This window comes from Rhinoderma darwinii, chromosome 3 (assembly GCF_050947455.1).
Source record: "Rhinoderma darwinii isolate aRhiDar2 chromosome 3, aRhiDar2.hap1, whole genome shotgun sequence".
Classification (NCBI taxonomy): domain Eukaryota; kingdom Metazoa; phylum Chordata; class Amphibia; order Anura; family Rhinodermatidae; genus Rhinoderma; species Rhinoderma darwinii.
In genome coordinates this window covers 171644396-171661635 of record NC_134689.1, presented here as the reverse complement: position 1 = coordinate 171661635, position 17240 = coordinate 171644396, and the positions used below count along the sequence as shown (strand labels likewise).

At 41.8% G+C, this 17240-nt stretch overlaps 1 protein-coding gene across 1 annotated transcript in view; it reads right to left on the bottom strand.

Annotated features, from left to right (window-relative positions):
* Nucleotides 1-17240, bottom strand: part of ADAMTS20 (ADAM metallopeptidase with thrombospondin type 1 motif 20) — a 411884-nt gene that overhangs the window by 352656 nt on the left and 41988 nt on the right. The window contains exon 3 of the mRNA XM_075855030.1: nucleotides 12942-13107. Within this exon, the coding sequence (XP_075711145.1) occupies nucleotides 12942-13107 (166 nt within the window). The remainder of the gene's footprint in view (nucleotides 1-12941; nucleotides 13108-17240) is intronic.

Genomic DNA, 17240 nt, shown 5'->3' with positions numbered 1-17240 from the left:
TTCATCTAGCTACACTCCTGGGATTAATCAATCCACACCTGAGGCCAGACCTGTTCGACTGACACCTTCTCCCACCAACCAGGGTGGCAGGCTCAGGAGTGGGAGAGCCTATCGCGGCCTGGTCTCTCGGAGTTAGCTCCGCCCCCTGCCCTTTATTACCTGCCCTGTGCTCTCCCTCAGTGCTTGTAATTCTTTTGGATTCCTGGCCCCACTGCTGCTTGCTCCAGCCTGCTTCTGCCGTGCTTCTGCCTTGCTGCAGTTCTGCTTGACCTGCTTTGCTTGCCCTGGCTTGCTTCTGTCTCCGTGTCCGCTCGGGTGTACTCACTTCGTCCTGGTCCTGACTGTTCGTTCGCCGCCCCGTTTCCTCGTGGCGTTCCGTGGCTACTGCCCCTTCCCTTGCGTGTTCCCTGTTTGTCTTCCTGTGCACTTAGCCAGCGTAGGGACCGCCGCCCAGTTGTACCTCGTCGCCTAGGGCGGGTCGTTGCAAGTAGGCAGGGACAGGGCGGTGGGTAGATTAGGGCTCACTTTCCCTTCACCTCCTTCCTGCCATTACAATTCTGCTAAAAGATAATCTTGGGTCTTATTTTTTATATAGTGGACAACTCTATTCAACATCCATTTTTTATAGCCTCTCTTAGGCCCCATGCACACGACCATATTTTTGTCCACCCGTAAATACTGGTGTACATACGGGTCCTTGGTCACACGTATTCGACCCGTATTGCACCAGTATTTACGGACCCGTGCCCGTAAATACGGGTCCGGTGTCACCAGTATTCCACCCGTATTTACGGACACGTTTTTGGTTGCAAAAAGCACTGCACTAATCAGCAGCCCTTCTCTCTATCAGTGCAGGATAGAGAGAAGGGACAGCCCTTTCCGTAATAAAAGTAAAAGAAATTCATACTTACCCGGCCGTTGTCTTGGAGACGCGTCCTTCTCTTGACATCCAGTCCGACCTCCCTGGATGACGCGGCAGTCCATGTGACCGCTGCAGCCAGTGATTGGCCTGTGATTGGCTGGAGCGGTCACATGGGCTGTAACGTCATCCCAGGAGGCCGGACTGGAGGAAGAAGCAGGGAGTTCTGGGTAAGTATGAACGTCTTTTTTTTTTTTACAGCTTTATCTATATTGTGATCAGTAGCCACTGTCCAGGGTGCTGAAATAGTTACTGCCGATCATTTAACTCTTTCAGCACCCTGGACAGTGACTATTTACTGACGTCGCCTAGCAACGCTCCCGTAATTACGGGTGCACACACGTAGTCACCCGTAATTACGGGAGCCCCATAGCCTTACCGTAAGCATACGGGGAGGTACCCGTGGCCAATAGAAGTCTATGGGCCCGTAATTACGGGAGTTTTTACGGTCGTGTGCATGGGGCCTTAGTTAGTTTTAATTCTATGTATTGACATTGTTTAAAAAGGGCATCATTATTTGAACATACTGTTCTTGCTCTGACAAATTCCCCTTGCAGTATGGATTTAATGGTGTGAACATGGTGGCAATGTGACGCGTCTAAAATAGTGTTGCCTGCTGTTGGCTTATGAAACAAGGAAGTAATAACAATTTTTTTTCGAACATCCCCAGTCAAAGATATGTCCAGAAAGGGTATATGAGATGTTGATTTTGTAAACGTAAATTGAAGAATAACCCCTTCCCGACATTTGTCGTATGGATACGTCCTGGAAAGCTAGTGCTTCCCGAAATTTGCTGTATCCATACGACAATTGGAGGACACCGGCTCAGAAGCTGAGTCGGTGGCATGATCATCCCCAGGTGTTAGCTGAATGTTACAGCTAACACTGTGCTGTAATGGCGGGGATCGAAGTTAGCTCCGATCCCCGCCATTAACCCATTAAATGCAGCGTAAAAAACTATAGCTGCAGTTAAGGTGTTTGCAGCAAATCGCCACCCCAGCAACAAAATCGCCGGGGTGCCAGTGGCTGCAATGGCAACCGGAGGCCTAGTACTGGCCACCCGGTCTGCCAAGTATGGAAGCCTTCCCGGCCCCGGCTGGAGGCTGGGCCCAAAAGGCTTCCGGTACCGACAGCAAGATGGCGCAGGCTCAGAAGCTGAGCCCGTGTCATCAGCGGCGGGTGTCAGCTGTATGTTACAGCTGACACCCTCCTGTAACAGCAGGGACATCTTAGTCGTTTGTAGCAAATCTGCAGCCCTGCAATGTGATCGCAGGGCTGATGATTGCTGCTATGGCAACAGGAGGCCTAAAAATGGCCTCCTGGTCTGCCATTATGGAAGCCTCCCGGAGGCAGAGCCTAATCGGCTTGATGTCAGTGAACGACTGACAGATTTAATATATTGCATTACATAAGTAGTGAAATGTATTAGAAAATAAATCAGCGAGTTGGACCTTCAAGTTTCCTAATGGGACTAAAGAAAAAAAAGTGTAAAAAAAGTTGTAAAAAATCTAAAAATATAATAAAAGTCGTATTCAAATATAATGAACACCGTAGTCGTCTACGGTATTCATCCCGTTAAAACGACGGAACACTTGCACAACGGAGACAAACTGAAACCATTTGCACCGGATCGGTCACCATTGAAATCAGTGGTGATGGAAACGGAAACCTATGGTTTCAGTTTGTGCCAGTCAGGGCTCCATTCCGACGGAGAGCTCCAACGGAACGTCGGAACGGAGCCCTGAGGCAGATGTGAATGAAGCCTAAGGCATTGATTTGGTCAGCCCGTACCTCTCGTTGTATAAATCATTTAGAACAAATAAAAAAGATGCATATGAGATGGTATCTCACCCTAGATAGGTTATGTCATATCTATCCTGATTATTCCCCGATGTGTAGGAGGGAATGTGGAGAGAGAGGCACTTTATCCCATGTCTGGTGGTTCAGTCCACGTATCCAACCTTGCTGGACTGCGGTTTTCCAGATGATATCGACCATTACATCTATGTCATTTATTCCTTCACCAGAGTTACCCCTGCTTCATATTGACCTTATAGAGGAACCCTTGTATTATAGAGGTACCCTTGTATTTCCCTCTATAACAGAAATTTGTGCTAAGGTCAATAATCATATGCAATGTGAACTAATCTTATCTTCCAATCATAAGCATAGGCAGACTTAAATGTTGGGAACCTTGGGTTTCTACATCTTTATCTAATATAGTATAACTAACTGCATTGTTGATCCTTCCTAAGGCTGGGTTCACACAACCTATTTTCAGACGTGCAGGACACTTCTTTGCAACGTAATTTGAGACGTTCTTCATTGAAGTCAATGAAGAACAGCTCAAGATTACCGGCGTCAAAGACGCCTCGCATAATGCGAGGAGGAGCTTTTACGTCCGAAATGACGCAGCTGTTTTCTCCTGAAAACAGTCTGTCTTTTCAGACGTAAAAGACAGTTCTCGTGTGCACATACCCTTATACACACTTGTTCTTATGTGTCTCCCTGTGGTGTGTCCTGCCTTGTCCACTTTTCATACATACATGGATATAAAAAGTCTACACACCCCTGTTGTAATGCGAGTTTTTGTCATGTTACAAAGTCAGTACAAGATGAATCATTTCAGAACTTTTTCCACCTTTAATGTGACCCATAATCTGTACAATTCCATTGAAAAACAAACTGAAATCATTTAGAGGGGAAAAATAAAAATAAAAAACAAAAATAATGTGGTTGCATAAGTGTGAACACCCTCTTATAATTGGGAATGTGGTTGGGTTCAGAATTAGCCTACCACATTCAAACTCATGTTAAATAGTAGTCAGTACAGAGCTGCCATTATTTAAAATGATACTGAGTAACTTCATATAAAGTTCAGCTGTTCTATTAGGATTTTCCTGACATTTTCTTTGTTGCATGTGACAGCAAGAGCCATGGTCCGTAAAGAGCTTACAACACATCAAAGGGATCGGATTGTTGAAAGGCATCAGTCAGGAGAAGTGTACCAAAGAATTTCCAAGGCATTAGATATACCATGGAACACAGTGTAGACGGGAATCAGGAAGTGGATTACATTTGGCACAACAGTGACATTACCAAGAACTGGACGTAAAAATGATGAAAAGTCAAGATGAAAATTGGTCCGGGAGGCTACCAAGAGGCCTACAGCAACATTAAAGGAGAGGGAAGGACTTTCTGGCAAGTACTGGTTGTGTAGTGCATGTGACAACAATCTCCCGTTTTCTTCTTATGTCTAGGCTGTGGGGTAGGGTGGCAAGACGGAAGCCTTTTCTAACAAAGAAAAACATCCAAGCCCGGCTATGTTTAGCAAAGACCTACATCAAGTCTGCCAAAAGCATGTGGGAAAACGTGTTATGGTCAGATGAGTCCAAAGTTGAACTTTTTGGCCAGAATTCCAAAAGGTATGTTTGTCGCAAAGCCAACACTGCACATCACCAAAAGAACACCCTACCCACAGTGAAGCATAGTGGAGGCAGAATTATGCTTTGGAGCTGTTTTTCTGCAACTGGAACTGGGACTTTAGTCAAGGTGAAGGGAATTATGGACAGTTCCAAATATCAGTCAATATTGGCACAAAACCTGCTGGCCTCTGCTAAAAAGCTGAAGACGAAGAAGAATTTCACCTTTCAGCACGACAACGACCCAAAGCCTTCCTCCAAATCAACAAAAGAATGGCTTCACCAGAAGAAGCGCCAAGTTTTGGAATTGCCCAGCCAGAGCCCAGGGTGACATGAAGAGGGCTGTACATACTAGATGCCCTTGCAATCTGACAGATTTGGAGCGCTTTTGCAAGGAAGAGTGGGCAACAATTGCCAAGTCAAGATGTGCCATGCTTATAGACTTCTACCCAAAAAAACTGAATGCTGTCATAAAGTCAAATGGTAATTCAACAAAGTATTAGTTTAAGGTGTGCATATTTATGCAACCACATTATTTTTGTTTTTATTTTTCCAGCCTAAAATTTTTCAGTTTATTTTTCAATGGAATTGTACAGATTATGGGTCACATTAAAGTTCTGAAATGATTAATCTTGTACTGACTTTGTAACATGACAAAAACCTGCCATTTTAACAGTGGTGTGTAGACGTTTTAAATCCACTGCATGTATGTACGATGTGCTCTGTTTCCTTCCTTTTTTTTGTGTTTCCTTTTTTGTGATTTGCTTATTAAAGGGAAAAAAAAAAAAAGACTGGGAGTAGTCAGGATTGCCGGTTACCTGTAGTACTGTACTGCCCTCTCGCTCTAAATTAACTCAGTCTCATGCATAAGAATCCGCATGAGATGGATTTCAAAGCATTTAGTAGCCTTTACAGTTGTCAATAACCCCAGTAGAGGCGTTATTGTGACCTCTGGGGCCTACCCCGCATCCTAATAGGCTGCCACTTCAGGTCCTGATGCTGTGGCGAATAGAAGGTCCTGGTACCGGACAGCGTCAGGACATCAAATGCGACACACCACATAACGTCCTAACGCTGTACGTTCTGTGCTATATCCCCTAAGACACCCTGACACTTACATCACTGTGTATGCCATAAATTATTCCCTAGCAGCAATGCCACTAGGTGAAGAAAAAAACAAAACTTAGTTAGGCTCTGTTCACATCTCTCTATATGAACAAGTTTGGCGTATGCACCTCACCTAAGTAGAGGCCAAAAAATAAGTCCTTTTGGCCTCCGTCGGGGTAGTATGCGATGGCATATTTTTTTTTATTGTATAGGAATGTGCAGCAGACTGTACTTTCCTATACAATCAGCCAATGCAAAAGAACGTATTCCGCACAATATATTTTTAACATTGCGGCCAATGGCCGATGTACGCTACTTTATGGCTATACAGTGGCATACATCGGAGGTATACGTCGGAAGTATACGCCAGAGAATACCCTCCATGTAAACCTTCTATGTATAGATGTGAACAGAGCCTAGTGCAGCATGAAATGGAGCATGCTACATTTTTTTCAGACAGATTCATAATTTGTCAGGAAAAAAACCTCCGTATGCCTCTCCATCAAACTGCAAGTATACGGAAATACAGGCCCTATGCACTTTTTTACCTTTGATTTACCGGTATTGGATGGATCCTTCTCTCCTTGTAAATACAATGACAGAGAGAACGATCAGAAGTATTCCATAAATGGAACCTCTTAAAACAAGTTACTCACTGGACCAGAAGCAGAAGAGGGCACTGCAGATTCAGAGCCCGGTTTGGCTGGAGGGTTCACGCTTGAAAGACTAGAGGACTCAAAACAGAAGCACCACAGAACTCAGATCAGCAGAGTCTTTTTAAATTGTGCCGCCAGTGTCTCACTGCAGTGTGGATCCTCTGCAGCGCTCTGTCGCCCGGCATCACAGCGGAATGACCGGAAGGAGCGCATCATAGTCGTCCAAATATGCCACCACTCATTGAGCCATTTTCGAGCTGCCGCTGGGGGGATCTTTCCTGGGGAGAGCTTCCCTGCAGTTACCTGGCTGCTGCCTATAACGGGAGGAAGAGCAGGATGCCGGCTCCCACCATAGCCACAGGTACATAAAGATATCAGGGGCTCCATAAAGAGCTCCCAGCGCATCTCTGCCACGCCTGCCCTCTGATAGGAAAAAGCAGATGGAAGAAAGGGTAGGGCTTTGAAATTCTCTGTGTTTTGTTTCTTGTCCCTATAAGGAGGTGGCAATTTCAGGTGTGTTGCTGTGGAGACGACTTGGAAAATAATATTTATCCCTTCCAGATGTTCCCATTACTAAAAATTTGTCATACATTATGGTTTCTTACTTTTGAGCCTAATATAAAGGGGGGGGGGGGCACTTCTAGGCCTAATTCTAACCAATAGGCCAGACAGGATATAAAGAGTACAGGTTGGGGGTCACCTAGGTAATAGTGACCCCAACATAATACGTTTTCATGTATCCTTTAATACGATGTTTGGTAGAGTACCTACAACAACACTAAACTTCAAAAAGGCTAATGTTCATGGGCTAAAGGATGACCTTACGGGCATTAACTGGGACAATGTCCTTAAAAATATAAATACACAAACTAAATGGGACATTTTTAAAAGCCTCTTAAATAGGTCCTGTGAAAAATATATACCTCAGAATAAACAAACTAGGAACAGGATGAAACCGATGTGATTAAATAAAACAATAAAGGGGGCAATAAATGATAAAAGCGTTCAAACTACTAAAGCAAGACGGTAGTGACGAGGCATCAAATAATTATAAAGAAAAACATAAGTTGTGTAAATGACAAATAAAAGCAGCAAAGATTGAAAAAGAGACTCGTTGCCAAAGAAAGTAGAAATAACCTGAAAAAATATTTTTCAAATACATAAATAATAAGAAACTGAAAACTGAAAGTGTTGGCCCTCTCAAAAATAATATGGGTATAATGGTGGAGGAGGATGAGGAAAAGTCCAATCTATTAAACGCCGTTTTCTCTACTGTATGTCAGATGACATGAATTGGGATTATGTAAATTCTCATTAAATGTCACCTGCTTAACCCAGCAAGAATTGAAGAGCAGCCTTAACCCCTTAACGCTCAGTGACGTACTATTCCGTCATGGTAACCATCCCGTTTGCGCTCCATGACGGAATAGTACGTCACAGGAGGAATGGCCATTTCGGCCGTCTTCCCGACACATACAGGAGCTGTGACAGCTGTCGTCCTATACCGTTCGCTATGATAGCGGGCAGCGATGGTTGCTATGGCAACCGGACGCCTAACAATGGCTATGCCATCTACGGAAGCCAGGACACGCTATGCTTGCTGTCAGTGAGTAGCTGACAGCTCTAATACACTGCACTACTCATGTAGTGCAGTGTATTAGAATTGCAATCAGGGCCTCATGCCCTCAAGTCCACTTTCTTGATTGAAAAATAAAAAAGTTCTGGCTCCTAGAATATGGCAACACAAAAAGTACATGATTTTTTACAAAAAGTATTTTGTTGTGCAAACGCCATAAGACATAAAAAAAATCTATAAACATATGCTATCACCGTAATCGTATCGCCCTGCAGAATAAAGTGAATGTCATTTATAGCGCACGGTGAACGCTGTAAAAAAAATAGAATAAAAAACAATAGTAGAATTGCTGTTTTTGAGTCACCACGCCTCTTAAAAATAGAATAAAAACTGATCAAAAAGTTGCATGCACCCCATGAAAACTACAATGAATTCCTCAAGGGGTCTAGTTTCCAAAATAGGGTCACTTTTGGGGGGTTTCCACTGTTTTGGCACCACAAGACCTCTTCAAACCGGATATGGTGCCTAATAAAAAGGAGGCCTCAAAATCCACTAGGTGCTCCTTTGCTTCGGAGGCCGGTTCTTCAGTCCATTACCACACTAGGGCCACATGTGGGATATTTCTCAAAACTGCTGAATCTGGGAAATAAGTATTGAGTTGCGTTTCTCTAGTAAAACCTTCTGTTTTACAGAAAAAAATTGAATAGAAGGATTTTCTGACAAAAAAATAAATAAATGTAAATTTCACCTCTACTTTGTTCTAAATTCCTGTGAAACACCTAAAGGGTTAATAAACTTTCTAAATGCTGTTGTGAATACTTTGAGGGGTCTAGTTTCTAAAATGGGGTGTTTCATAGGGGTTTCTAATATATAGGCCCCTCAAAGCAACTTCAGAACTGAACTGGAACCTAAAAAAATAAAAAATGAGGCAATACTTTGCTTCTTACATTATACTGATAATGAGCAGTGCCCACCCCGAGATGACCCCAGTTTTGACCGTTTGTATAAACGGAGACCCCTATTAGACCATTTCAGTGCCCTGTTTTCCCAAGCATATACCCCCGAGAAGTGTATTTCTATTGATGAGTCCTTGGTACATTTTAAAGGGAGGCTTCAATTCCGCCAGTACCTGCCGAGTAAGAGGGCAAGGTACAGCGTGAAGATGTATAAGCTGTGCGAGAGTGCATCAGGGTATACTTACAAATTTAGGAAATATGAAGGGAAGGACACCAGTATTCAGCCCCCAGAATGCCCCCCCCCACCCTTACTGGGAGTTATACAAAAATTGTGTGGGATTTGGTGCTCCCACTGCTGGACCAGGGTTACCTCCTCTACCTGGATAATTTTTATACCAGCGTCCCACTCTTGAAAGTGCCTCGCATCCAGAAGTACTGCGGCATGCGGCACTACTAGAAGAGAGGCCTCCCTAAGACTCTGCTTGGGCAAACACTCAGAAGGGGTGTGAGCAGGGCACATTCTAGCAGCAACATATTGTGTGTCAAGTACAAGGACAAGAGAGATGTCCTTGTATTGACAACAATACATGGCCACACCAGTACCCATGTACCTGTACGAGGTACCAGTACAGAGACCCCCCAAACCAGACTGCATCCTGGACTACAATAGGTACAGGGAGAGGTGGACTTGTCAGAGCAAGTCCTGAAGCCCTACAGCGCCATGTGGTGTGGTATAAGAAGCTGGCCGTGCACATCATACAGATGGCATTGTACCAAGTGGTGATCAAGAACCTAATATTTAGGGACCAAGAAGGGGGGCTCCCAGTACTTCTGGAAGCGAGGCCACACGCATCGTACCAGGGCAACACTTTCCAGGAGAAGTTCCCCAAACTGGCAAGAAGGGAAAAAAAAGTCAGAAGAGGTGCAAAGTCTGCTATAAGAGTGGGATAAGGAAGGACACAATATATCAATGTGACACATGTCCCGAAAAACCAGGGCTCTGTATGAAAAAGTGAGCCTGTAAGTTTAACCTCCATTGTGGGTAAAATACTTGAGGGTTTTCTAAGAGATGGTTTAGATACTAAGAAGTTGGTATATAAAATGAAAATGCTGAGACTGGGGGAAAATATGTGTAATTGGGTCAACAACTGGTTCAGTGATAGAAAACAGAGGGTGGTTATTAATGGTACATTCTCAGAGTGGGTCACAGTTACCAGTGGGGCTCCACAAGGCTAAGTATTGGGCCCTCTTCTTTTTAACCCCTTTACGACGAAGGACGAATATATCCGTCCTATGCAGGAGCTAGTTCCTGCATAAGGACGGATATATCTGTCACTGTACCCACGCGATCAGCGGCAGGAGCACGGTCGTTATACACAGCATGGCTCCTGCCGCCATCGAAGCACGCTCTGATTCCGGCAGTTTAACCCATTAGATGCTGCTGTCAATACCGACACTGGCATCCACTGTGTTTAACAGAGGGCGTGAGCTCCCCCTGTCACACATTGGGGGGGATGCAAAGAAATTGCGGGGTGCCGTTGGGTTTCCATGGCAGCCGGGGGCTAACAAAGGCCCCCAGGTCTGCCTTCAGTAACTGCCAGAGGCATGGCCTAATAGATTGCCTGTCAGTTTTACGCTGACAGGCAATAATGCTTTGGTATACTAAGTATACCAAAGCATTATATAAGCGATCAGCAGATCGCATGGTGAAGTCCCCTGGTAGGACTAAAAAAAAAAAATGTAAAGCAGTTAAATAAAGTTTATGAAAAAAAAAAAAAAAAAGATTAAGTAAAAATAAAATAAGTATACATTGTCAAAACAAATAACACATATACATACATGGTATCACTGTGACCGTAACGACGCAAACAATAAAATTAACACATTGATTAAACCGCCGGATGAAAAACGCAAAAAACACGATAAAATTCTCTCTTTTCTCCCATACCCCCAATAAAAAAAGAAAATAAAAGTTACTCAATAAGTCCCATGTATCCCAAAATAGTACTAATGAAAACTACACCTTGGCCCGCAAAAATCAAGCCCACGTACAGCCACATTGACTGGAGAAAGGGTTTTTATTGTGCAAACGTAGGAAAACATAAAACCTTTATATAATTGGTATCCTCGTAATTGTCCCGACCCATAGAATAAAGGTTACAGGTTATTTACGCTGCATAGTAAACTGTGTAAAAATCAATGCTGGAATAGCTGCTTATTTTTAATTCTCTGCTAAAATAAAGTTAATAGAAGTTAATTGATATATTATATGCATCCAAAAATGATGCAATTGAAAAATACAACTCGTCCTGCAAAAAACAAGCCCTTATACGGCTAAGTCGATGGAATAAAAAAAAAGTTACGACTCTTGGAATGCGACCGTGAGAAAACAAAAAATAATCCCTGGTCATTAACACGCAAAATGGCCTGGTCATTAAGGGGTTAATATGTTTATTAATTACCCTGTAGAAGGTTTACCGAGTATAAATTCAGTATTTGCAGATTATACTAAGCTCTGTAAAGTAATCAACACAGAGGAGGTTAATGTAATACTACAGAGGGATTTGGGGAAGCTGGAGGTTTGGGCAGAGAAATGGCAAATTAAGTTTAATGTGGATAAATGTAAGGTTCTGCACTTGGGCAGAGGCAACAGATTTTACAATTATGCATTAAATGGTAAAACACTTGGTAAAACTACTACTGGAAAAGATTTGGGGATATTGGTGGACAGTACATTTACCATTAGCAACCAGTGCAAGGAAGCTGCTGCCAAGGCAAATAAAATGATGGGATGCATCAAAAGAGGCATAGATGCTCAAGACAAGAATATAGTTCTGCCTCTATACAAATCACTAGTCAGAAAACACAAGGAATATTGTGTACAATTTTGGGCACCTGTGTATAATAAGGACATTGCTGAAGTAGAATGGGTGAAAAAGAAGTGCGACCAAAGTAATTAAGGGAATGGGCAGATTGCAGTACCCAGAAAGGTTATCAAACTTGGCGCTATTCAGTATAAAAAAAAAAAGACGGCTTAAGGGCCTTTTACACCGGCCGATATTCGGCCGATGCAGCGAGCGCCGATCAACGAGACGTCGTTGATCGGCGCTCGTTTGCTCCTGTCACACGGAGCTATGGATGGGGATTAGCGGTCGTTACTCCGATCACTCGTCCCCATACATTATCATGTCGGTAGCGCGTCTTCCTGTTTACACAGGAACATGTGCTGCCGATAACGATAATATTTAACTGTTTTAAAACGATACGACCAGCAGATGATCGAGTTTGCTCGTTCATCCGCTGATCGCTGCCCTTTTAACACAGCGCAATTATCGGCAACGAGCGTTATATGAACGCTCGTGTGCATGATAATCGCACAGTGTAAAATCCCCTTTAGGGGGCAATCTAATTACAATGTACAAATGTATAATTGGACAATACAGAGATTTTTCTAAAGAGTTTTTTTACACCTAGGCCTGTAAGAAGGACAAGAGGGCATCCTCTACGTCTAGAGGAGAAAAGGTTTCACCACCATCACAGACGGGGATTCTTTACTGTGAGAGCAGTGAGACTGTGGCACTCTCTGCCATACGATGTTGTGATGGTTGATTCTTTGAATAAATTCAAGAAGGGCCTTGATGCCTTCCTTGAAAAATATAGTATTACAGGTTATGAGTACTAGATTCTGCAGATGGGATGTTGATCCATTGGGATTTATTCTGGATTTCCATTTTGGAGTCAGGGATGAGTTTTTCCCATAATGTGGCAATTGGCGTCAACCTCATGGGGGTTTTGCCTTTCTCTGGATTAACACGGTAGGATTATAGGTTGAACTTGATGGACCGGTGTCTTTTTTCAACCTGATCAACTATGCAAATAATGTTTTACATTTGTGGCCAAGTTGTGAACTTTGGAGACCAAATTTGTCATGCCCGTGTTGCATTTATTAATAAGATGCATACATTGGTAAACAATGGTGACAACATATTAATGAATAATTGAGATTACAATTAGAGCTAGTAAGAAAGACAGTAAAATATTTACTGTGTTGATTTATAATATTTAGCTTAAAACCTAAAACAATCATTGTGGAATTAAGCATTGTCTGTATAGAAGAGAATAGACTTTAGAGCAGATTACTATATTTCCTGATTTAGGCAAGGTCTTTACAAAACTTTTTGGTTTTCACTTTAAGACTTTATTCAAAAATGTGTCTATTTGCATTCACAGAAAGAATTGTTCTGTGCATATTTCACACGGCTGTACCATTACTTGTTTTATTGTAATCCTCCATTAAAACTGTACCTGATATATCACAGTTTGCATTTGCTTTTCCAGAATCATCCTCAGTTTTTTGTTTCCTTTTGTAGAGAAGATGTGGCTTGCTGTGCTCATATTCATGCTCCTCACCATCATAATTCATCAATGGTTCTAAAAAATATTCCCCATCATGTGCTTTAAAAGTGCCAATCTATGCAACGAAAAAAGTTGATGTTTTTATTACAATCACACTGACAATACAGTTATAATTTTGTTTAAAAGAGCATTAGTTATTAAAATGTTTTTGTATAAATAATTTTAGAATGCTATAATAAACATATTTAGCATGTGGATATGATTTTAAAAGCAGATGGCACATTGCCAAATCAGTCAAACGTTTAATCATTCATTCAAATGTTCCACTCAAAAACATGGCAGACTGAATCATCCATCCAGTTGTAAAAAGGTGGAAAGTCAGGCCCAATGTACACGACAGTATTTTTCATCAGTAATTACGGACCCATTCATTTCCATTGGCCACGGACACCTTTCAGTATTTTTACTGATGGGTGTCCATGCTGAAAAAATTATAGAACCTGTCCTTATCTTGGCTTTATGCACACGACCGTGCTCATAATGACGACCCATAATTACGGGCACGGCCAGCCACGGACAACCGGACGTTTTTACGACCCGTGCTCCCATTATAAAGTATATAAGCATGGTCCGTAAAATAAAAAAATAGGACATGTCCTATTTTTTTCCGCAGGTTTCTACGGCACGGACACCCTCCCGTAGACATACGGGAAGGTGTCGGTCGGCCGTAGAAATGAATGGGCCCGTAATTACGGGTGATTTTATGGACGCATACATGGGGCCTAATTACGGCAAGGACTCTCCCACAGAAGTCTATGGGAGTTCCATAAATACGGACGTCTACTGATGTACATCTGTAAACCGTCCGTATTTACGGAAGCATTGCTAGGCAACATGTTGATGACATCATTTGCAACCTCCCTCTTTTTGTACGGATCCATATATACGTATGGAATACTGATGCAATACGGACCGTATTTACGGACAGTATTTCGGGATAGATGTCGTGTACATGGGGCCTAATGATTGATCAGAAGTGATCGTCTGACAATGCTATACACATACTATTAAATACAGAAGTTTTACATTGTATACAAAAACACATCAATACTAAGTTGGGTTTTCTCATACTTTGCTGTTTTAAATACACTAATTTCCAGAAGTTTCACAACAAATAGCAATGAGGGCTTAACCATGAGAAGCGGATTGAGAAGAGGGGAGAAGAACTTCCGTATCTCAAATATTTTCCCAAAGCCATCCTGGTTCTCCACCAAGTTGTGTCTGTATCATTTCAGTCTCACTACATCGTTACATAACAGTGGATTGTGAAGTAGCAGTAGACTGAGGCACTGCTGAAATAACTGGGAGGACAGGGACAGGGCCAGGAGGGTGCTCATCACCAGGTACTTTCACTGCCTCTAGGGCTCCAACAAGGTTGCAGGGACACAGAAAACATAACATTTCTTCAGGAAATCTGCAACAGATGCTGCAAATGTGAAATTCCCGTACTCCATTCTAAAATAGATGTTCTACATCACATGAATGGAATTTTAAAACATGTTTTTTATTTGAATTGAAGGTATTTTTCTGTGTAGATTTTCAATTCTGCAACATCTGAACTTGTCTATGCAGGGCAAATTGGAAGTGGAGTATTCCCCGACGTATATATTCAGCGTAAGGCCTTATTCACACGAACGCGTATTACGTCCGTGAAAAGCGCGTGAAAGTCACACTTGTCGCAAGAACCTATGTTAGGCTATGGGGACGTTCAGACTGTCAGTGATTTTCACCCAGCGTGTGTCCGCTGCGTAAAACTCACGACATGTCCTACACTTGCCCGAGTTTCGCGCAGCACGCACCCATTGAAGTCAGAGGGTGCCGTTGCACGGCAGACGGAAGCACTTCCGGGTGACGCTCGTGATTCGTGCTACAGTTGTTAAAGAAGTGAAGGGAAACATAAAAGCCCCTCCTTCTTTACTCTGTTGTAACATAAAAACAGAGTATCATAATGATGCCGGCTGCGCGAAAATCACGCAGCCACATACCATATACAGATGCCACACTAAACTTTTGCGCGCGCAAAACGCAGCATTTTTTGCGCACGCAAAATGGACACGTTCGTGTGAATAAGGCCCAAGGCTGCGCTTACTAAAAAAAAAAAATAACGCAGATAAAGGCTAAAAAGCTTTTGGCCTCCATTGGGTGAATGGGGGCATGTGGTTATGTTCAGCGTATGTGTCCCAGTGCATACGGTACTTTGAAAGTATTCACATATAAGTGATGTGAACAGAGCCTACTAAAGAGTGTTTTGAAAAACATCCAGGAAACATTTATCCAAGCATGTTACAATTAACCCCTAATGCAGTCGATTTTGGCCTTCAGGACGTAGCTCCTTTTTCTTTTTTTAAATCAAGCATCTGTCACTCTATGTGGAAATAAGGCCCTGTTCACACCACGTTTTTTGCATCCTGCTGAAAGTCACTGTTTTGTTTTTTTTCCAAGATAAAAAAAGGGATAGCTTTACAACACCATGCAACAGGATTCCTATCTTGTTGCCATTGATTTCTAAGGCAAATTTAATAGAATAGGTAAACAGGAGCCTGCATAATTTTTGTGTCCTTTTCCATACTCTTTTAAAGATAAATATTACCAAAAAATAAAATCGTACCTTTCAACAGAATGCAAAAATGTGGTGTGAAAGCCTAATTTTGTAATGAATCTATTGATCCAAGCGATTCTGAAATTATTTCTTGTGTCACATTGTACTTTATTTTCGTAGTAATTTTGGTTAATACGTTTTGTGTTTATAAAAAAAAAAACAAGACAACCGAAAATTCTTACAAATTTATAGTTTTCAAACTTTCATTTTCTGTTTTAAAACAGATAATTATATCACACAAATTAGTAAATAACCTTTACCAAATATTTTGAACTTGTCTTTATTATTTTGGAAATGTTATAAGTTTAACAGCAATTTTTTACATTTTCAAGAAAATTTCCAAATTGTAATCAATTTAACCCCTACCCGCCGCAGCCATTTTTCAGATTTTCATTTTCGTTTTTTCCTCCCTACCTTCCAAAAACCATAACTTTTTTATTTTTCCATTGATATAGTCCTATGAAGGCTTGATTTTTGCGGGACGAGTTGTAGTTTTTCGTAGCACCATTTATTGTGCAATATAATGTACTAGGAAACGGGAAAAAATTATATGTGGGGTAGAAAATTAAAAAAACAGCGATTCCTCCGTTGTTTTTTGCGCTTCGTTTTTACCGAAGTCACTGTGCAATTAAAACAACATGTTAACTTTATTCTGTGGGTCAATACGATTATGGCGATACCAAATATATATAGTTTTTTCTATATTTTACTACTTTTGCAAGTAAAAACCTAAGTGTAAAAAAGAGAATTTATTTTGTGTCGCCAAATTCTTAGAGGCATAACTTTTTTATTTTTCCGTCGATTAAGTGGTATAAGGGCTTATTTTTTGCGGGATAAGCTGTAGTTTTAAATGACATCATTTTGGGGTAAATGTGACGTTTTGATCACTTTTTATTTAATTTTTTGTGGGAGATGAAGTGACCAAAAAATAGAGATTCTGGCGTTCACAATTTTTTTTTTTTACAGCGTTCACCGTGCGGGTTAAATAATGATATATTGTAATAGTTCAGACTTTTACGGATGCGGCGATAACAATTATGTTTATTTATTTATTTTACTATGCTCTAGGGGGAAAAATTTTTTTTTTTAACTTTTAATATTTTTTATTTATTTTACATAACAAAACAACTTTATTTTACTCAGTTTTACTTTTTTTATTCGTTTCCCTAGGGGACATCAACCAGCGATCGTTAGATCGCTTGCACTATATACTGCAATACTAATATATTGCAGTATATCGTGATTCTGACAAGCTTCTATTAAGCCCTGCCAGAGGCAGCACTTAATGGGAGCACAATAGGTATTCATTAGGCCTTCATTACGCCCCCAGGCAGCCATAGCAACCATCGCCACCCTGCGATTGCATTGTGGGGGGCACGATGAGCTTTTAGAGGGGGTCGCCCCCCTCTTTCTAACGATTTAAATGCAGCGGTCGCTATTGACATACAGCCAACATCGGCATCGTATGGAGCGGGTTCACTCTGTGAGCCGTTCCATACTTCCGCTACCCGACTTTGGCATATGGATACGTCAAATGTCGGGAAGGGGTTAATAAGTTTGTTAACCCTTTAGGTGTTTTTACCTTTTGA